A 22339-nucleotide genomic window follows, 5' to 3' on the forward strand; every position below is an offset into this window, starting at 1 on the left:
TTGGTCTATCTTTTAAATGCACTTACAACACTTGGTATACATAGGAATAAAATTAGTGACAAAAAATTTGTGAGCACTTTTGTCATGAAAAAGGCAATAATATGCCAAAAGAAGTACAGTGCAGTTTACGTTAGTGCTACACTTAATGTTAAATCGATGGATCTAGCTAGTACATAATTTCATTATATTTCCATATCTATGTGGTTTTTAGTCAACATAATATTTCTTAGGAATGTGATGGATAATTTTGTTATCTCACTGACTGTGTTCTCTTCAAACCTTTTGAATAAAACACAGCCAACTTGTCATCAAAATCTTTATAAAAATAGAATCAACCATTGACTTTCAACAATGGCTTGTGTACCAAGAAGTAAAAAAATAAATTCAACTAAAATACTCGAAATATATTGCTAGCTAGCTAGCTACAATTCTGCAGGGGAAGCACAAACACAAATATGGTACTGGCCTTATCATTATCCACTCCACGTAATAGATCAACTGCATTATTTGCTATTCTTGTTTACAAAAACACCCGCGCGGGAGAGAAATAAATAGTTTTTAGTTATTATTAAAATAAATTATAAACGATCATGTGACCAGCCTGTGCCTGGGCCTTTTTGCCGCTACTAAATTAATCAAAAAAGGAAGAATACCTTGGGAACGATGTTGGCAAATCAGGTAATCTATCTTGTCTTAACAATTGACAACCACATTCTCTTCTAAACGCTTTCAACATCAACTATACCCTCTGTCCCACGTTAATCACACTAAGGGAGATTTGTATCAGGAGAATGTTATTTTTTTCTTTTTTATGTGTGTGTTAATCAAACAAGAAGAACAAAGTATATGTGTCAATGAGCTTTGTATTGTGATTAAAAAAAATATATATATATTTTTAAACTTTAATTACAGGTGGTCAATTAACTAGTAGTTTTCTAACCATCCTGAATATTTACGTTCCACTTCGATCTAATTAACACAACACTTTCAAAATCAGCGTTGATTTTGGCTCCTTAACTTCCTGGAAAAAGGTATAGCGTAAATGAAGGGGAAATCAGTACTTTTAGTTTTTCACTGTCGATGAAAAGCAGTTTTAGTGGTACTTCTAAAGACTACTGTAGTCTGTGATTCTACCCTTCCTGCTCTAGAACCATAAACAAACGTATCAAACACTGCATTTGTCAAGGTAATGAAGTATATCCATGGATCAATATAGCTCTGCTGAAATGCAGAATTGCTGTATATAAGTACATGGATATTCTTTAAACCTCCAGGCAAGTAACGCGATCTTAGCTGGTTTCTTATTTCTTGCTGCATATTTGCTCGGACATACGTAAAGATACCTTTGAACAAAACAGCATAACAATAAAAACTAGCACACCCCAAACTGTGGTTACAACTTTGCAAATACCATATAGAGATGGAAAAATGTAGTAAAAGAATAACGGACTGAATATCCATAATACCCAAAATATAATCAACAAATAAACAAGCACTGTGTTATCGGGTTTTGTTTTGTATAAAAACGGTTTCATGACGGCCACACACAAAGCCGCAGTGATGAATCCAATTGTTGTAATTGCCAATGTAGCACATACGTACCCGGTTATCAACCGGATCCTTAGCATCGTGTAATTTGGAATTCCTTTATGATAACCTGTCAGAATAACTGCATATATAGGTAACGACACTACACCTTATGATAAATCAGCCAACAAATAAATAAGAAAAGTTTTAAAAACACATGTTAAAATTTTATTTTTAATTTATAAAGTAGCACGAAGCTTTTCGTAACTGAGTTACATTTTTAAGTAAACTACACCAGTGACACTACACCTGTTATTAAATCACATGAAGAAAGCAAATCATTTGTCACCCGTTTTGAACCCTTCGAAAATTTTACAGACCATTTAAAGATACTGTTTATTGTCATTATAAAGAATATACATATCAAGCTTGCCCAACATGAAACGATCAGATTCACTTTAGCGCTACTTGTTGACAACATTTCATATTTTGTAGAGGAACATCTGATAACACCACTACAGTTAGGATCCATGTTATACTAGCGAAATATATGTAGATTTAAGATATCAGGTTTTTAACTCACAATATGAACAGTATTGTAACAAATGTAACATTACGCAACCCTCAAGTTATTATATACACATTAATTTTTCTTTTTATCATACTTAGCTATTTACGTTATGTAAAAGCTGATATTTTGAATCGCCATTCGATCATTATCTCACTATAACCTGGCTATACGGTGAAGGGTGTTTTTTCGAAACATCTGCTAAAATTTAAGCAGAAATAAAAACTTCAAGGGGTGATATTGAATCGCATCAATTTATAATACTTTATATCTTGTTTGCTTGTATCCTAAATGCACTTTAAAGGAACCTATTCACCGTTTAGCATTTCTCTTATTTAATTTAAATTTCACAACGAGTAATAATAGTACTCTAATTTCTTCAAATTCTTTGGCTTTTTCCATCCGCCATATTTAACGATTTCTTTGATCGAGCCGGCTAAGTAGCGGCGGGTCTTCGCAAAATAATATTAACAAATATATGTTGAATGGAAAAGTGAGACTTGCCTCGCTTGCCTTTAGTATATACACATCGATACACGTGTTGTATAAGAGTTAGTTGTCTGAAGATCGTGAATAAGTAACACGAACATGAAACATGTGTAGTTCTTATTTTGCGATCCCACTACGTTCAACATATATTAAGAGAAATTCATATAATTATACTGGGAGTTGGAACAAGATGATTACCAAATAATATTGCATTTGTATTTTTTAATTGTACGAATTTTCACGACATTTACATTAATTTACAGACATTCTCACGCGTAAATAGAGCGAAAATTGAATCCAGATTTTGTACATGTTTGGGTAAATAAAGAACGCTTGTGGTTGTTGTTTAAACCAGCAAAATAAAAAGCTAAAGTCAAAAAACCATGGAAATAAAATGCTTGTCGGCAACATGTAACAGAAAACCTTTGAAGACATCAAAAAATTGGGGTACTTTTTCAGACAGACAAAGATTTTCTGACCAAGGTGGGAACTTTAAGGTGGATACTGGCAATAAAAGGTTTTTATAATCATATTTTAAATTAATTTGATGAGAATCAGCAGCAAATATGCAAAATAACTGAAAATGTTATGTATACTGAAATGCACATACCATGAAAGTAATAGAAAAAGCAAGCTATAAGTAATAATCACTGCAGATATTACCTTTTCACGAATTTTGTAGAATAACTGGAGCTGCACTAACTTTTGCTCAACACACGCTATTATATGCTCACCGCCCTGGACGATGTACATTTTTTAACCAAGTTCATTTATTCAGGTGCCAGTTATGTCAACTTTTGTTTCGTCTATTAAAGGACAGATGCGCGTAAAAGAAATGCGTTAAAAGTAAACACGTTACCTTAGCCCCAGGGGCGGGGCTAAGGTAAGTTACGAGAAAAAAAGATGAGCTGTTTACAATACTTTGGTGACGAAGGATATTTTTCGCTTCTAAAACGTTCTGAGACTCGTAAAACGTCTTTACCTTTTTTTAATTGAAATATTCTTTATTTAAAACGGCGCTACAACTCATGCCTTAAATAAATAGCCCACCCGTGATTGATAATATTGTGCATAGCCTCTTTTTGTTGAATTAAGAAAAAAATCATACTATTAAAAAACACTTTAAAAAATTGATTTTTTACACTTCGCAGCAAACATTGTTTAGCTACTTTAGGAAAAAACGCCTCAAAACTTGTTTAGTTATTGTTTGCCTGGATATGATTATACGGAGTTAATTATTTATTTCAAAGTATTTCATTTGACAAATAAGAAAGTTTTAAATAATTATATAATACTATAATAATTTCAAGCGATATGTAAGAAATAAAGCAGCTCCTCGTTTCCTCTTTTCGAGAAATCCGCAATGCATTATCGTAGTTGTATTCAGAAAACCCTTCGCGAAAAAGCAAAAGCACTCGTTTCTTAAAGGTTACATATTTTCGCTTTCAAACAAATGTCCCAATGATTAAGGAGCTGCAGAAATAATATGACATACTTTAGTCTTTGTCAACAACAAAAGAGGACGCTAATATTAAAAGGCAATTACTGAAGTTTGCAAATTTCGGTGAAATATACCGTTGTTCAATGTCTGACTTAAACCATTTTTGTTGTCCAACTTTTAGAAAGTTTACAACTCGATGCAATGATTTAATTTTTCCTGTTTATAAAGTATATTAACTTACCTTATTTTTTAATGTTGCAGTTAATATTTTTTAATGTTGCAGTAAATATCTTTTAATGTTGCAGTAAATATCTTTTAATGTTGCGGTAAATATCTTTTAATGTTGCAGTAAATATTTTTTAATGTTTTAGTAAAGATCTTTTAATGTTGCAGTAAATATCTTTTAATGTTGCAGTAAGTATCTTTTAATGTTGCAGTAAATATGTTTTAATGTTGCAGTAAATATTTTTTCATGTTTTCATGTTGCAGTATGTATCTCATGTTGCAGTAAGTATATTTTTTCATGTTTTCATGTTGCAGTAAATATTTTTTAATGTTTTAGTAAATATCTTTTAATGTTGCAGTAAATATCTTTTAATGTTGCAGTAAATATCTTTTAATGTTGCAGTAAATATCTTATAATGTTGCAGTAAATATCTTTTAATGTTGCAGTAAATATCTTTTAATGTTGCAGTAAATATTTTTTAATGTTGCAGTAAATATCTTTTAATGTTGCAGTAAATATTTTTTAATGTTGCAGTAAATATTTTTTAATGTTGTAGTAAATATCTTATAATGTTGCAGTAAATATCTTTTAATGTTGCAGTAAATATCTTTTAATGTTGCAGTAAATATTTTTTAATGTTGCAGTAAATATTTTTTAATGTTGTAGTAAATATTTTTTAATGTTGTAGTAAATATTTTTTAATGTTGTAGTAAATATTTTTTAATGTTGCAGTAAATATTTTTTAATGTTGTAGTAAATATTTTTTAATGTTGCAGTTAATATTTTTTAATGTTGCAGTAAATATCTTTTAATGTTGCAGTAAATATTTTTTCTTGTTGCAGTAAATATTTTTTCATGTTGCAGTAAGTATCTTTTAATGTTGCAGTAAGTATCTTTTAATGTTGCAGTAAATATCTTTTAATGTTGCAGTAAATATCTTTTAATGTTGCAGTAAGTATCTTTTAATGTTGCAGTAAGTATCTTTTAATGTTGCAGTTAATATTTTTTAATGTTTTAGTAAATATTTTTTAATGTTGCAGTAAATATCTTTTAATGTTGCAGTAAATATCTTTTAATGTTGCAGTAAATATGTTTTAATGTTGCAGTAAATATCTTTTAATGTTGCAGTAAATATTTTTTAATGTTGCAGTAAATATCTATATACGGTAAAAAAAACAACTGAAAGCAGGGTTTTTAACTGCAAAAAATATAGGGATGCTATTAAACTGTTCCATGTTAATTAGGGTCTCACAATCAATTACAAAGTAATAGTTGTCAATAGTTCAAGATAATAGTTCAATCTCAGGAAGTACCGAAATTTGCGCAAATTATGGGCTATTATGGGGAAATCAGGAATCAAAGAAGCGATTCTAATCCATGAAATTGTTAAACAAATGACATGATTGATGTTCTACCAGTATGGTTTGAGCGGTTAATGTTTGTGATATTGATGTAATGGCACGAAATATAAAAAATCTTAAGTGTTATATTTACATTCAATTAGTTGTAACTTCTTAACACTTTATTTTTACTCATGTCAGTATAGGTTTTTCTGATTGAGCATAATCTGCTGCAAAAAGAGGGGGCACACAAAATTTTTTGAAAAAAGAACATCGACATCTGACCCATTATGGTGGTGGAAAGCTCGAACAAAGAAAAAGGAAAGTAATCTGGTCAAATAAAGAGACAAAACCTCTCTACAACGGATTTTATACGAGACTGCTTTCAGCTACTAAAGTATTTTTCTTTTATAGCGTTTTTTGAAAAAAAAAGACTTACACATAGTTAATATAAAGCAACGTAAATAAACATTCAATGAATTAAAAATTAACAAGAATTGATACATAGAGATATTTATGCAAATATAGGTATTTTATATATAAAGGTATTATATTAAAGAAATATACAATCTGTATATTTATCTCGGATACTTCTTACATCATATTTTACTAGTTGGTTTGCTTCAAGTGACATGTTTCTTCAAGTTAAGCACGTTTCCCACTAGGTTGTGTTTGCTGTTGGATAACAAGAAAAAAGAAAAGGAAAAAAAATCTATCTATATAATCGAATTATGAATTTATCAAGTCCAAATTTTTACGCATATGGGCATCATCTGATGTTTGGCTTTAACTAGCGCAAAAATACCAATTTTTTTATATCTGGCGCTGGCGCTAACTAGCTTTAATTATGTTACCATAAGACAAAACAACGTTCCCACTAGAAAGAAAATATTTCTGGCTTTAAACGCCTAGTGGGAACCGTGCTTTAAAAGTTTTTATGAGTATATTTTCTCTAGGGAATCAAAACAACGTTACCAAACATAAAAACTACTTATGAGACTACTTAAGATCTAAAAAAAAAACATAAGCTCGTGGGCGCAAAATGCAAATTAAAAATTTTGACTTTTACTTCAATTTAGAAAGCAAAAATTCTTAACTTTCGTGAAACAGATTTAAAAATTTCTTTTTTTTTTTTAATATTCAGATGCTGAAGAGTAATGTCAGCCGACAAATCGTGATTTATAATAAAAAAACTAATAATTCATCTGTACCTGAGTGTCCAATGCACACTCACGCGATCATGGACCTAAAATTCACTTCAAAAAATTCGAAGATACATACAATAACGAAGAAATACCTTTTTACATAATAATTTCATAAAATATTACAATATAATTCGGCTTAACTTAACTTATCCGTTAAATAGTAGTAGGAAAGGCACGACAACAATTTCACGCATTTTGCGAAAAAAGCATTTGATGACATTTTCTTTCTCATTTTATACCGTTTTTAAAGGGATTTAATGTAAGCGACATGAAATAAAGACTGCTGAAGTCGAAATTACCATATATATGAGGTAGTTCTAGGTAAACCCGAAGAAAAAATTAGTGTAATTCATTTTTTAAAAAGAAAAAAAGCCCTAATTTTTGGGGAAATCAATTTTCTCGAATTTTGCGAATAGCGAGTTCTCCAATAATTTTCACGGGAAGAAAAAATATTCGCAAAATTATAAAAAACTCAAGAAGTCCGCAAAAAATAATTGCCCGAAAGCACATGTGCAAACAAACTTTACAGCATCAAAAATTACAAAAATTTATCTATATGAAAAAAATATGGATTAAACACTTTTCGTGCCCATTGTTTCGATTTTGTATTAGAAACAATAGGCATGCGCACTTGTTCTTGTAGGTCAAAAATATAAACAACGAGCCATAGAGGTCAAATAAATCCAATTAAAAACGAAATATTCGCTTATTAGTGAAACTTTTTTTGAACTTCGTGGTTCCAAAAAATCTTTATAGATTATAAGAGCCAGTTAACCATATGGTCATGCTTTCTTACCTATAGCAACGTGGCTTATGAACTGAAATCTGCGAAGTTTTGTAACCATTGGCAACTTATCTAGAATAAAAAAGCTAGTTAGTGACACATCAACTTGTCCAGAATCCCAATATTGATAAGTTTTCCCTTAAATGATCATTAACTAACCAAGCAATTTTCAGTAAAGGTCTGCGCGTTAAAACAGTCATCTTAAGAAATGTTCGCTACATTCAAACATTTCCTGCAAAGCTGACTTTGCGTTCGGAATATCCCAATCTCTTCTTTGAAGAATTTCAGAACATAAGAACATATCCGATTCCCTGTCCATTGTACTGAGCCCATTTCGAATGGTTATCAACTCCTTAGAGGTGCGCAAGATAGTTGATTTTGCTAACTTGTAAGAACTTCTTTCACTTTTGCGTAAATAGTATATCATATATCCTTCTGGAATATCTCTATACTTTACACCAATTGGAGAATCTTTAGATAGTTGAATACTCCCCAAGAAGTTTTTTAAAGGAGAAATATGAGCATTTAAAACTTCGAGGGCTGATGGAGTTGTTTCATACGAATTTACAAGAGTTCGTATGCTCATATTGCTCGTAGGATCAACAACATCGATAGTTGACTTGCATACTTTTTCTGTAGAAAAATAGCCATCCTCAACCTTTGCCTGATAAAAGTGACGATCCTGACCGATATCTTCACAAGTAAGGAATGATGAAAACTCTTCATCAATAAACAAAACATAGCGCAATTCAACTCCAGTTCTCTGAGCATGTATCTTCATGTCAACTCGCGTAAAACTCTTTTCACAGCGCTGTAAAGTGAGGCCATCAAATTTTAACGCTGTAAGGTTCAACTTTTCAAATACACGTTTGGTGCTAGATAAAAGATTACCAACTGAGCATTCGCCACTCTTACCAAGATAATGAAATTGGCCATGATGAACCATAAAATCATATATGACATTAGCATTTTTTGTTAAGTCACTTTTAGCATCAAATAAAATCTTTTCGATTGTATTCTCAAAGTTTTCAATGTTACTAAACGTTTTACTACTATCTGCTAAAGGTTTTAAAACTTTAATTTCTAAATGTTTATGTTCATTTGTGCAATTAGCTTTAATTAAACTAACAATATCGCTGGACGAACAACCTGCTATGAAACACATTCTACGAGGCTTATGCCGCCTTACCTCTTTCTTTAGATGTACAAACAGTTGAAAATAGGCACGCACTTTTAACTTTGATTTTCTATTTCCAATGACATGAATTTTTATTTTCTTCCAGTCAACTCTGAGACGCACGCCAAATTCTTTATTTAACCGTTTGATGTTCTCGCCTTTTTTACCAATTATTTCCGAAAAATAGTCTGCATCCACGAAATTAATGACGTCCAAATTTACACCAGTTTCTTTTCGATTTGGGTTAAGGATACTTCTTTCAGAATCATCATTATCACCTTGTAAATAAGAGATATCTATAAAAGTCACTATAGAAAATGTAGTATAGTTATTTGAAATAATATGTAGTGAACGCAAGTGAAAAATTGTTTGTTGTATATGTTGTGGGCCGAGAATGTCTACATCTTGTTGTTTTAAGGTGACTTATATCAGTTTTACTGGATGTTACAGTGCAGGTAAGAAGGCAAAAATTACACTGTTGTATGACAAAGATGTGCTTTTGGTTTTCAAAAAATATGAAATGAAAAAATAAAAAAAAATACAACAAACGAGACATCGAGCTAATATAATTTGAAAACGAAAAAATTACCTGTAGTATTTTGATTATATGGAGCATGAGCAACCCTATAATAAAGTATCAAAAATGATTAAGGGCAGAAGGTAAGATGTAGACAAGTAAAGAAAAATACATGCATCATCAACGAAGGTACATTTTTCAAAAAGAAATGAGAATAGAACACAAGTATCTTGGAGAAATAAAAAATAAAAAAAAATAATTGGTAATTATTATTAATTTAATTTAATTTAATTAGTAAAAAGTAATTATTTCTCATTTAAAGATCGCATTCCGAAACTTCTATGCTCTGGACTTGTTTATAAGTTTATGGGTAGTGACTGCAATGTCACCTACTATGGCAAGTCTATTTGCCATTTTAAGGTTCACATGTCCAAACACATGGTAGTTTCGCCACTGACGGGTAAAAAGGTTAAGGTTTCGCAACCTACTGCTATATTGCAACATATTTTGGACTCTCCTTCGTGCTCTCCACCATCCTTTGAGTCTAATAATTTTAAAGTCACGCTGAAGGAGAGTCTGCTCATTGAGCGAGATCGACCATTCCTTAAAAGGTCGGTTAAGTCTATGCCTCTTGAGCTATTTTGACACAATTTTTTTTATACGAGTCATTAATTTAATTATTACTTTTTATTTTATTTTATAACGCGAAGAATTTGTATAATGAAATGTGTGTGATCATGCTCGCATGAAGCGGGCAAAGGCTAACATAAAAATGTCGAAAAAATAGTTGTTTTCTTTTTTTTTCTTTCTCCAAGAATAGAACAGAATTAACTCATTGCAATAAATAAATATGAGACTGGAGTCTACATTATTCAACCAGCATTTGGATTTAGTAAATAAAAAAAAGTTTTTCAATATCATCATTTTTAGTTAAGCAGTAATCACTTCACTTAAAATATGTTTTAACCAATTTGATATAAAGATTATCCAGAGCTAAAGAACATTATAAAGCTATCGCAAAAACACTTAACAGGGTTTTCGTATAGATAAAATTCAGTTTGTAAAAATCATACCTCTCGATGATTCTCATTAAATCTTTATTGTCATCAGTAGCGATATTAGCATTTTCTGACGCAATGACCAAGCTGAATATTTCAGAAAATTTTTCTGAATTCGGATTAAAACCATAATTTTTATGATCATTTGCATTTTCCATTTCCAGCAGCAAGTCGTCCTCCAAATCTCCTTTTATGCCTTCAACGATAACCTTATCAACCAACTTCTTATCTTTCCACTCCTCAATAATCGATTTCAACATGTCATCTGTCTTACCTTCCGTTGATGGGTTTTCATATTCAACAATTACCAGTTCAGCTGTACACCTCCCAAGAGATTCTACCAAATGTTGTTTTAAAAAGTAGTCGGATTTGTCAACGAAGACACATACTCTTTCCGCTTCCATTCCTGTGAAACCAACATAATCAGTCACAAGAACAGATTTGCTGGGTTTATATGACTTTAAAACATCGTCTTTAATCATTTTGCGATGACTCATGTTAGAAACTGGCGTATATTCCACACACGTTTTGTCCAATAGCTTGCAAAAAATTGGTACAATTTTGGCAATATATTGATCAATGCATAAGGCCACCACATTCTTGTCGTCGTTGTACAACTTTTGTAGGACAGACAATAAACATATACTGTAGGTTATACTCTCCAATTGCTCAATTCCCTTGATGACAGTAGACACATTTTTTTGATATAAACTGCTGCTGTTGAACTGCACCAAGACAGGGCGTTTACCATTAATATTGTGTCCAAGTTTAGTGCTTCCATTAAACCTAAATTCCGTTCTAGTGCTTTCTCCTTTTTCAGCATTTTCTAAATTTAACTTCTTAAAGAGGTAATCTAAATGACTTACACCATCTAGAGCAGGGTCAGATTTTATTTTTACATCAGGTATATAAGATTTGTTCTTGATGTCAACTGGTGTTTCAAGCGCAATGTTACCTGCGGTTGGAGTTGCTTCAATTTTCTTCATGACTTCTTTAGAAGATCGAGGGACTCGGGAACGGGACATTTTAAACGATTCTTTCTTTTTTACTGTTTCTTTACTGTCATCATATGTGTTGACATTGTTCGCCTCTTTGACAACATCTGGTAATTCTTTATCAGTAACGGCTCTGCCTGAGATAGAAGTAATTTTTTCTTTGCCACTAAGGCTCTTTCCAGCCTCAATTTTTGCCACAGGTGTCGAGCGTTTCTGATTTTTGGCCATAATGTCGGCTGCGGCGAAGTTAGGGTGGTTAAATATGCTTGCCTGGGCCACTATTTTCCTGATACATATTGTAATCAATGCGTTAATGGCATTTGTTGTTCTCATAGTTCTACTCAACTCGCTTTTCTTTAATCCCGTTAAATCAAACTGGTATTTTTCATGCTTGTAACTATTTTCTTGACCATCCCTGTTAAGTTTTACAAACTCTCTATGCTTTTCCATGCTCTGGGTGATTATTAGAATTGTTGAATCTTTTATTCCTGGAATAGATTCATCTTCAATTAAATGCCTGATGCTATTTGCTTCTTCCCGATTTAACTTTTCAGCATCATATTCATCAAATATAAAGTGCACCAATACATCCTTGTTTTTCTCATATATCAATTTCATTACTCTTGACAAATTCGCACTTACATGAAGATCCATTTCTTGTTTTAGCTGAGACAGGTTTCTTGCTATAATATGAGCATTCCGTTTTTCAATCTCTTGGCAAGTTTCATCAGCTATTTCCTGAACAGTTGATTGAAACAAGCACTGATTTTCACAACACACATAATAGATCTTCACCACACCTTCTGCTTTTTCATAGAGCTGCTTCATTTTTAACTGGCCAATTACACTCTTGCCGGAACCAAATGAACCAGTCAATATTAACTTGTTTTCCGCCAACGACATTATCTCTTGTTGTTCACGTGTTAAGAACACCGTCTTAACTTGAACGCCAGTTTTACGAGACAGAGAAGGCATTTCCATCTTTCTTAAAGAAGGAAGATATACTTCAGCAGTAGCCATAAAGCCAATAGTGTGATTAAAATATGACTTCATAGTATCTTCGTAATTTGTTGGTTTTTCTTCTAGGTCATGTTCTTCTTTTAATTCTTGTACTATCTTTTGCAGGCTGTTTTTCTCCCATTCTTCAAAAGACGTTAAACTGTTCATAACGTTGTACGAAAGTAATAGTTCTAAACAGGAATCACACAAAATTTTATTCTTTTCTCTTGAAATTTTTTGGAAAATTGAATCTGGGATTACAATCAACCCAATGTAAACGACGTTACTGTCAACTATGATTTTCCTATGGATCATCGCATGCATTTTTATATCATCAGTGCAGATTGACAAAGCCTGATTGATATCTAAAATGTCCGCATGTTCCAACACGCGAATATTAAGAAATACATGCAAAGAAGGTTCATAAACCAAAATTCGGTTGTTGCATTCACGGCTTCTTGCAGTTAAACAAAGTTTTTCTTTAACTTCAGATAGCTCATATCCTAAAAATTTTGCATGTTTGTAGCTGTCATAATCTGTCAATACCAAACTAGCAACATCACATTTGACTTTGCGGGAACACCACTTTGTAATTACATGTGCAAACTGACCAATTTGTGTATCTTTTACACAATCAACTGGCAATTTGATATGTTCTTTATAAGGGTTTTCAAAATTGCGATTTACAAAGTCACCACAACGAACATTCCATTTTTTTAAGGTAATTTCATTCTTTTCTTCATGTACAGTAAATTTCACTTTCTTTAAAGAAGAAATTTCCAAGTCTTCCAATTCGCTTATGATCGAACGCACATTGCTAGAAAGCCCATTCGCATGGCACACCAATCCGATATTTAAAGCCGAGCTTCGATGGTCACAGGCTGCAGGGTCTAAATTACACAAATTATAAAGTTGGTAAAGAACACAACAACGACAACTTTCAGAGTTCTGTGACCAGCTTCATAACTGGCAATAAAGATAGAAGACAGTTCTGATTATCAAGTTACTTTTGTAGTATTTTAGAAGAAGTACCTTAACCCATGAAATTTATGCACAGAACCGATGATAAATATGTTCACGCATTCGGGTGTGCGGAAAATTTTAGAAGTCAAGATTGGATTGCAGAGAAATAGAAAAAAAATAATGCGATTAAAAATCGGTTTCTTTTTCCCGCACAAAATGAATTATGAAATTATATATCATTAACAACCACAGTAACATCAGTTTGATCGCCCTAAATCCAACGTTAACATAAAATCAACAGTTGAAATTTTGTAAATATTTTGAAACATGTGCAATACTGATAAAAATTAACTATGCGATATAATGATTTGGGCAGAAAAAAATTTCACTAATTAAAGTACCTTAGGTTTAGTTTCCAATAATATAAACATTGTCTAGCAACGGTTACACAACATTCACACAATAATTACCATTAACCCTATTCGCTCTGGACTTTTTTAACATATTTTGACCGGGGAGGCGGATTCCTAAAAATTTGGCATGCAGGTGTCTAATAGACAAATATTGAAACTCAGTAGTAGGTATCGTAGCCATGCAACATAGCATTAAGGAGTTTTTAAAAAAACCGTCAGGGGGGGGGGGGGGTCCATCGGACCGAATAGGGTTAAGCCCTTATTGGAATCAAATGTACAAAGCCAAAAGACAAGTGTTGTAGAGATCAATTTTTTTCATTTCTACAACAGCTGCTCCTTTATTCCAAACACTTTGTCAGTGCGTCACCCCAGCGATACTAATTTTTATGAAAGGCAAACAGAAACGCCAGACCATAAACATTTTTGGCATGAGAGCATTTACAGAAATTAAACCTTTTCATAAAAATAATATACAATGGCAATTTTAAAAACTTAAAACTTACCATAAGTAAATTCAGTACTTTCTATACACGCATAAGACGTGTCGTCACTCTTAACGGTAAATTGAAAAGAAATACTTTCATCTTCTCTCGGAACTCTTTCAATATAATAATACGATTCAATAGATGTAACGGACGTGAATGGAACATTCTCCAAACTCGCATCTGCTTTTATTTTAACATCCAACACAGATTTTTCACCTGGTATTTCGATCAAAAATCCACTTGTGTCAACTCTTTTAATGGTAGCCCTGAAAGTAGATAAAAAAGGTTGATACTAACAGCACATATGAGAATTCCGATACACAACAGTAATTTTACTACTAATACAGATTACTTTAATAAACTTAGAAGTTCACTTCAAAGTTTTACGTTCTTGCAAATAATTTGCTAACTCAACATTAAAAATTAAAAACATTTACAATGATTCTAATTGAAAGATACACTTAATCTAACTACTTGTATTGGTTGTATAATTATCATGCTTTGAGGTATGTTTTCTACAAATTTCAAGTTACTTACATTGCAACATTCTCCTCCACATCTAAAGAGAACAAGACATATACATAAATACAAATTCATCATTAATAATTCGGTAATAGAAAATTTTGCATATTTGTGATCATTTTTGCATTCATTCAAGTTAAGTTCACTAGCCTAGACAAACGCTTGAAGTATAAATCTTATTTTCGTGTTGAATGCTGATTAAAGAAGGCCTGGCTTACATTATAACCACTATAGCAAGCGTTGTTGCAATAGAAAAGGTTTTTAAAAGTCACAAACTCTTACATTAGAAACATGTACTAATTAAAATACGAGGTCACTTACGCCTTTAAATTATTTTATTATAAAGTAACGCAGAAAAAAAACATAATTTAAAAAACATATTGTTTGGATTTTTTAGGCATTTAAAAAATATTTTGGATCTCCCAAACCCGTTAAAATTCCACAAATTAATAAATCCACTGTTGCCAAAGGGTTTAGTGCAAAACAATAGAATTACGAAGCAGCTGAATTAGGTCAAAGATTTTGTTAGCATATCTACGAGTGAAAAAAAGCAACAAAATGCCAGTGCAAATTTGAAATCTTCCTGCAGCAAATTAGTTACATTGTTTAATAACAAACTGTAATCAGTAAAAACGAACCTACTGAGAATTAAATTTTAAAATCTCAATAGGTCCGGATATTTGTGTAATACATATGACCTTTGTGAATATCGATATACGTTGCGTCTTCAATTTAAACTAGCCAGGAGACCCGGCATAGAGTTTAAAAGAGGGTAGCCAAAATATCAATAAATTTAAGCTGCACACAACTATTTCGAACAAACAGGGTACGAATACGAATAAAAATCAGAACAAATAAAAAGATCACCTGCAACACAAAAACATGGGTGTATGAATTATAAAACTACAACCTCGCTGTGTGAAATTTATTCTGAAGGAACCACCGCCTACTAGTTTTTTGCGTATTTATTTATTGGACATCTGTCAAAATATCTAGATCCCATACCTCTCAGAGCCTAAGATATTGACCATTACCAGAAACTACCATGTAAATTTCTATGAAATTCCTACTATCGTCTTATAATCGGCAATATAGAAGTATAGCTTTTTGTGTATTGCCTAGCAAAGAGCCGGATTCAATCCGTAGTGTTCATAGTGACTAGAACTGAGAGCCGCAGTTAAACCCAGTACATTATGTGAAAAACTTTATTTAATCAAAAGGAATCATACTGTGAAATTTGGACAAGTGATTAATCCGATATCCCGATTTATTTCTAATTTTTAAGTTCGTCAAATCCTGCACATAATTATTCGAAATTAAAAATGACAAGCTCATTGGCTTTTAATACATTTTTGTTAGTTTCCTCTGGGTCAACATCAGCTGTTTGCAGCCATTGTAATTTTAACCTGCATTACTAAATGTAGTAGTGGTAGTAGCAGCTTTGGCAAGGACACAGATAAAATTAATTTTATGACTACAAAAGTGTATTCATTAAAAAATATTCCGATTTTATTATCCGGTTCGAGAAATCTCTTATAATAATACCGAGTGTGTGTGTGTCTGTCCGTCTGTCTGTAACAGGCAAAGTGGATGAGTTTATTTTCCTTTGATATCGCCGAAAATACTGCATGTTTTTTTACAAGAATAAAAAAAATTCCAACAAGGCTATTCATTATTTCTAAGTTTATATTGTTCTAAACAAATGGCTTATTGTTTTTGGTCTAATATCTCACTCTGACATTCTTATAAATCATATTCTTATTAAAAAAAGCGTTCGTGTCTTTTTGCAGAGAAAAGCCGCGAGTTTTTGTTTGTTTACATTTTAAATCATGTGATCAAAATAAAACAATTTTATTTGCTGAACAAAATCACGTGATTAAAACAAAGTAACTCTAATCGTCAGAAAATCCAAGTTTCCCTTGACGACCAAAGCAGACGTAAGATTTTGATATTCAGGAAGGTGAACGAAGGAAGTAGGTTGCTTGATATATACATTTACAAATATTAAAGAAAAATATAATCTATATGTTGTAGCACTTTCTCTAATTTTGTTTAAGCGCGATAGAAATTTTTAAAGAAAGTTGGTTGTTGGAAAGTACAGTCAGAGAGAAAGAGAAAGAAAGTTGATTGTTTAAAAGTGCAGTCCAAGAAGAGAGACAGATAATCAAAATAAGTTATAGCTAGCGTAGCTACATACTTTTTTAAAATAAGTTTTTAGTACGTAGCTTATGTTTTTACAACAATTATAAATTTCCTATAATTTTTCAATATGGCTGGCTAGATAACCAGTTCATAATTTTTTTGTCAGGGAACAAGCGAGGTTAGTGAGGACAGAGTAGAAAGTAAGCACTTTCAATTTAGCTTTTAAGACGTTTTATTCGTCCCGTGAATGTTTACATTTTAACAAAAAAAAAAAATGATTCAGGATCAGAGGAGGATAAAAAGGAGGCTGGTTTTGACTTCCATTGTCGAATTTTATTATCAAGGAAAGAATAGAATTAAATTCACACTGTTTTTACTTCCTTTTTTAATTAATGTGTAAACATTATACTGTATCTGTAAAGACACTTAGACCTGCATTTATTTGTTTATTACCAAGGAAATGTTACGAAATTTGAAGAAGTGAAAATGTTGACCAAGTTAACAGCAGGCAACATAGTGATGCTCTAAGGCAGGCAGCAGTTCGTAATGCTGAATGTAATGAGCAAGCTGCCAATAGACGTACTCGATATGCTGAAAGGCAGACTGCTGTACGTTGTTTAGAAAATACTGGTAATAGACGTGCGAGAGAAGCTCAAAGGCGAGCTGCTGCGCATCATTTAGAAAACACTGATCAAGCTCCTGTTTTTAATCAACTTTATATTTATGAAGCAGGTAGAGCACTCAATGAGAGAATGGCACGTTCCGAAAATAATGGTTGTAGAGAAGACGTGATGCAAGCTGTTCAGGATACAATGAACAGAGTTAACCCTTTTGCTGCTGCATACAGGTACATGGCTGAAGTAGAAGCTGATAAAACAGCTCGGGCAGCAGCTGAAAACCGTGTCCCATCTGAAGTGCGCATGTGCATGGGAGTTGGCAGTGATCGAAGGCGGTATAACTTGTCACATCGTGACGAAGTAGCCACAGTTTTTGTTGACCTGGAAACAGGGATATTGTTACTTACCCACGTGCAGGCAATTTGCAAAATATTTTTATGTTATCTGCAAATTTAGAGCCGATATTTTTTATTTTTTTTTACATGCTATTCAATAATACAGAAATTTCTTGAGTTCTCAATCTAAACACGTTAAATTTGGAAGCTATTTAGAACTTTAGAAAATAATTTTGAACCCCGAAAAAAGCAACAAAATACCAATTCTTGAAAATGTGGTAACCATAATTTTAAGTTGAAGGGATTCAATTATTGGTCATCAGAACTGCGAGCCACACACAAACTTATGATCAACATGATCTGACAACCAATCGGGTATTAACAAATGCATACATACATATGCCATGTTAAATCTTCGTTTACATATACCCTCTATTTGGATAAGCTATCCTCGTGAGGTGCTAGACAGTATGATAGCAATGCTCAAAGTAGCACTGTTTTAGTTTCATCACACCGATTATACCCATTCGTCACGATTAGTGATACGATTGGGCAAACAAAAACTTTTAAAAATTTCAATGTTTTCTCATATTCACGAATAAAAATTCTTTGGAAACTATTAAACGTCGCGGAAGTTCTGGTAGAATGACAATCAAAAGTTTAACCAACAGAAAAACTTACTTGATCCATACATATCTTTCACTAATTGATCAAAAATTGGTTTCATAATGCTTATTTCCTTCTCTAAACCATGTATGCGATTGTCTAAAGCAAGTATTTCCTTAATCCTTTTTTCGTATTTCGTTTTTGGTAGTAAATCATTTATTGCATCGTACAATTCTGTTCTAAACTTATCAGATTCGCTTTTACTGATTGGATCTTTAATACCACCCATGAAAATTATGATATTCTCCATTGCAAGGTTGAAACTTTTAGACAGCGATTCCCAGTTATCATGCCTTGGAAAATTCTCAAAGCTCTCCTTCCTTTTTTCAAAGTTATCACAATCTTTGTCAGTCATATGTGCGACCAAATTCCTAAGGTTCCTTATAGTCTCCATCGAAGCTTTAAGCTTATACAGCCTGCATTGATTGTCAACTTTTCTACATTTTGCACATTTCTTGCATGTTTTACAGTTATTGCAACACACTATAGAGTTATCTTTACAGTCTCTAAACGTGTCAGGGCAATTCTTACATGAATGATTACAATTTTTAATCTTCTTATCGGCACAACAGCCTCCTTTGCAATTCACAAAGTTACACTTTTTGCATTCGTGATTACAACTTCCGCAACAACTAGAAAGGTGCAAGTTGTCTATACATTGATGTAACTTTCGAAGGTGGTCTTTTTTAGACGTTTCAAACCCTTCTATGATGGTTAAAATTTGAAGTTGCACTGTTATGTCCAAAGATGAAATGTCAATCCGGGAATTAATAACATTATGTGCTGGATAAGTTGGGTTATATATCTTCTTTTGGTTTATTGGATGACTTAGAGAGTCAAATGATTTTAAGACTTTTTCGTTTTTAACGAGAATTTGAGCCAAAGCAACATCTGGAATTTTTGATGAGGAATCTTTATGATGAACCACAAATCTTTTAAGCAGTTCGCTTATCAATTCACCAAAAACAGCGACTGAAGAAAATATCCTACTGCGGATAATATGCATGACTTTCCGAGTCTTGACAACCTTAGATTGACAACTAAACAGAAAAAAATAAACGTGTTACAATAATTTTAAAATAGAATATGAAATTGCCATAACCAAACTGGGTGCCAGAAGACTAATGTTGACATAAATTTCTATAGAGTATAAACGAAATATAATAAGCCATTGATCAACTAATAAATCTCTATTTAACTGTAAAAACGTTTTACTTTCTAAATTTTTCTAATATTCTTTCCAAAATAATTTTGCTAAAGTCTTACATATTGACTGATTTTTAAAATCAAAGAAATTACTGTTACCTGACCTGTTGAAAATAAAGAAATTTGAGATTTATATCAGGATCAGACAAAATATACAAGAAATCTACTGGGTTGATTAAACTATCATGTTCAAGAAATGATAAACTTTGCACAATAAAATAAATACTGAACAGACAAACCGAAATAATATCTTTAATAAAATCTACTGGATTATACATTGTCCACCACTGAAATGACATTGTGATCGGTGAATGTATCCACATTCACCAAATTTTATAGCTACCAGGACGTTACAAAAAGTTACATTAAAGATACCATTCGGATGTATCTCTTTAGTGGTTTTAATAACAGTTCTATCATTTTTGACAAGTGATAGTTAAAAGACAATAAATCAGGACATTATTTTTCTGTCATTGGGCGGAGCATAACAATCTTTACCTAGGAGATAAAGAAGAGTCAAAATGCATAATAATTGGTCATTCGTAAAAAAATATGTTAATTACTGTTTATTACGGTACTTAAGTCTACCTGACCCAGATCGAATTAACTACTTCTTTCGTAACGCTGGCAACTAAGTCTCGGGAAGTTGATACAAGATGCTATTTATGTGCTCGTCTCATTCCATACTTGTAATTTTTTCTTTCCTTTCCTACCTGTTGTTCTGATTTTCCAATTCCAGCTGTAGTCTGCTTCTTTTGTTTTCTTTCACAATGTTTCTTACTGTAGGAGTATACTCATGACATATTTTGACATTATTTGTGGTGTTGTTAAATCAAATTTACTGTTGAACATGAATAAAATTAGTAAAATGCAATAATGGTACCACTTCAATTTCAGTGTATCAGAAAACCACTAACACTAATAAGTACTTTACATGCTAATTAAACACTCTAAAATCTTACAATGAAAGTGTCACCTTTTTTATCTGTTAAATCGCGCCAACAATGTATCAATGACGAAAAGGAGACTGGATATCGGGAAATTGCAAGGATTACAAATTTATACAACCAGACAATCATCATGCAAGTAAAAACAAAAAAAGAGAACATCCAAGCCAATAGTGAAGTGGCAGAGGAATTTGCAGCATCAGCATTTCTGCCTTATCGTCGAGTAATGAAACAACACAAGTTCAAATGCATATCCAACTCTAAAGAAACACTACGCAACACTATGTCTAAACCAAATGACAAAATTAAACGAAAAGTTTAAAGCAATGCCACTCATGAAATCCCGTGTAAAGATTGTTATGATGTGTTTATATAGGCAAAAAAGAGCAAATTCAAGCAATGAGTTCAAAAACACATGCGCGTCAAGACCCAGATATATGAAAAAATTGCAGACCAAAGCTGCAGCAATAAATATCTTTCCAACTTGAATGAGAAACAAATCATTGACAAATCTAAAACTGGTAGAAAAATAAAAAAAAACCAATAGTGTAGAACGTGACATAAACAGCATCTTGTATCAACTGCCCGAGATTTGGTTTCAAGCACTGCCAAAGAATTATTATTATTAAGAATTATTTAAATCCAAGTCCGAAAACCGTTAATTACCGTAATTAAAAGTAATTAACAGCTTGTTTCTAATTGGTTAATTTTTACGAATTTGATCCTCTGCAGTTATCTAAATACATGTCCAAATCATTATACTTTGGCCGACGACGTCGTCAAATTACTTCCTTTCCCTTTCATTCTTTAAATATATTTTATTACTTGATAAAACCTCTTCTTCTATAAATAAATACCTCTTTTTAAGGTATCACCCTTGCTCTTGAAACACGTAACTTTCCCACTTGACTGTCAGTTATTCGGAAAAAGACCATGCCTTATAATCTGATTGACAAGATTAATAAGCTGAACTACAGTATATCAAGACCCTTTTACTATCTTTGCAACAACACCTGACACTACAGAAATTTTTCATACTGCACTTTCTGTATAATATCATAACTATTTCTGCGTGATGTTTTAGTTTTTAAAATCTTTCAAAAAAGGTTTAGGAAGTATACTTACATTAGAAATTATCAAGATATGTCACGCATATCTTAGAGTTTAACAGAACCATTAACCATGTATTTTAGTTGTTTTAACCCAATAGTTTCTTTTTATGTACTATTTTTCGCTAATGTGCAACAACTTTGAAACAAATGAGCCTTTTACAGATTATACTCTGAAAACCAATTAATGAACCAGTTTATGCTACTTTGTGTGCAAGCAGATAGAAGATTTTGTAGATTCATCTTCAGATCTAAAATTACTTTTAAATAGATCCATTATCAGATACTTGCTTGCCGCAGGATCAGCACAATTTATTATTACCTGAAACACAGAAGTAACATAAATATGACATACTATTGTTAACTTCCATCCAAGTAAATGCTTGCTCTCAATTAAATTTCCTTAAGAAGAGACGCTTCAAATAGATTTATGTTTGTAACAAGCGGAAAGCTTTGAAATGGTTAACAGAGAAGGTCAAGGGCAAAGTTCTCATAAATTAAAAAGTCTTGCTAAATTAAGATTACAAATGAAATAAAAAAAAATATGGATTTATTTTCGCAAATTAGTTCAGCCAAAATTTCGTAAGACTTTGATTTCGATAATTTGT

The 22339-nt window shown here is 32.1% G+C and overlaps 1 protein-coding gene across 3 annotated transcripts; it reads right to left on the minus strand.

The window, feature by feature from the left end:
- Positions 1–5673: 5673 nt before the first annotated feature.
- On the minus strand, positions 5674–22228 carry LOC130636601 (uncharacterized). 3 transcript variants are annotated; one of them, XM_057446380.1, is made up of 8 exons: positions 21748–22228; positions 18485–19509; positions 14725–14746; positions 14206–14453; positions 10348–13216; positions 9347–9381; positions 7740–9035; positions 5674–7652 (listed from the first exon to the last, which is right to left on the minus strand). In XM_057446380.1, the coding sequence occupies exons 2-7, from the start codon at positions 19473–19475 to the stop codon at positions 7777–7779; spliced, it is 5424 nt and encodes a 1807-aa protein (XP_057302363.1). In that variant the 5' UTR covers positions 19476–19509; positions 21748–22228; the 3' UTR covers positions 5674–7652; positions 7740–7776. The 3 variants fall into 3 exon arrangements, with proteins under 3 accessions (XP_057302363.1, XP_057302361.1, XP_057302362.1); XM_057446378.1 differs by having other exon boundaries at positions 5674–9035; XM_057446379.1 differs by lacking the exon at positions 21748–22228 and adding an exon at positions 19915–21733 and having other exon boundaries at positions 5674–9035.
- Between the last annotated feature and the right edge of the window lie 111 nt (positions 22229–22339).

Source organism: Hydractinia symbiolongicarpus, chromosome 3 (assembly GCF_029227915.1).
Source record: "Hydractinia symbiolongicarpus strain clone_291-10 chromosome 3, HSymV2.1, whole genome shotgun sequence".
Taxonomy (NCBI): domain Eukaryota; kingdom Metazoa; phylum Cnidaria; class Hydrozoa; order Anthoathecata; family Hydractiniidae; genus Hydractinia; species Hydractinia symbiolongicarpus.

Coding starts and splice junctions, on each gene's coding strand:
- LOC130636601 (XM_057446380.1), bottom strand. CDS start 19,475: ATGCATATTATCCGCAGTAGGATATTTTCTTCAGTCGCTGTTTTTGGT. Junction 13,217..14,205: donor AAGTACTGAATTTACTTATG/GTAAGTTTTAAG, acceptor TGTGTAATTTAG/ACCCTGCAGCCTGTGACCAT. Junction 9,036..9,346: donor ATATAATCAAAATACTACAG/GTAATTTTTTCG, acceptor CTTATTTACAAG/GTGATAATGATGATTCTGAA.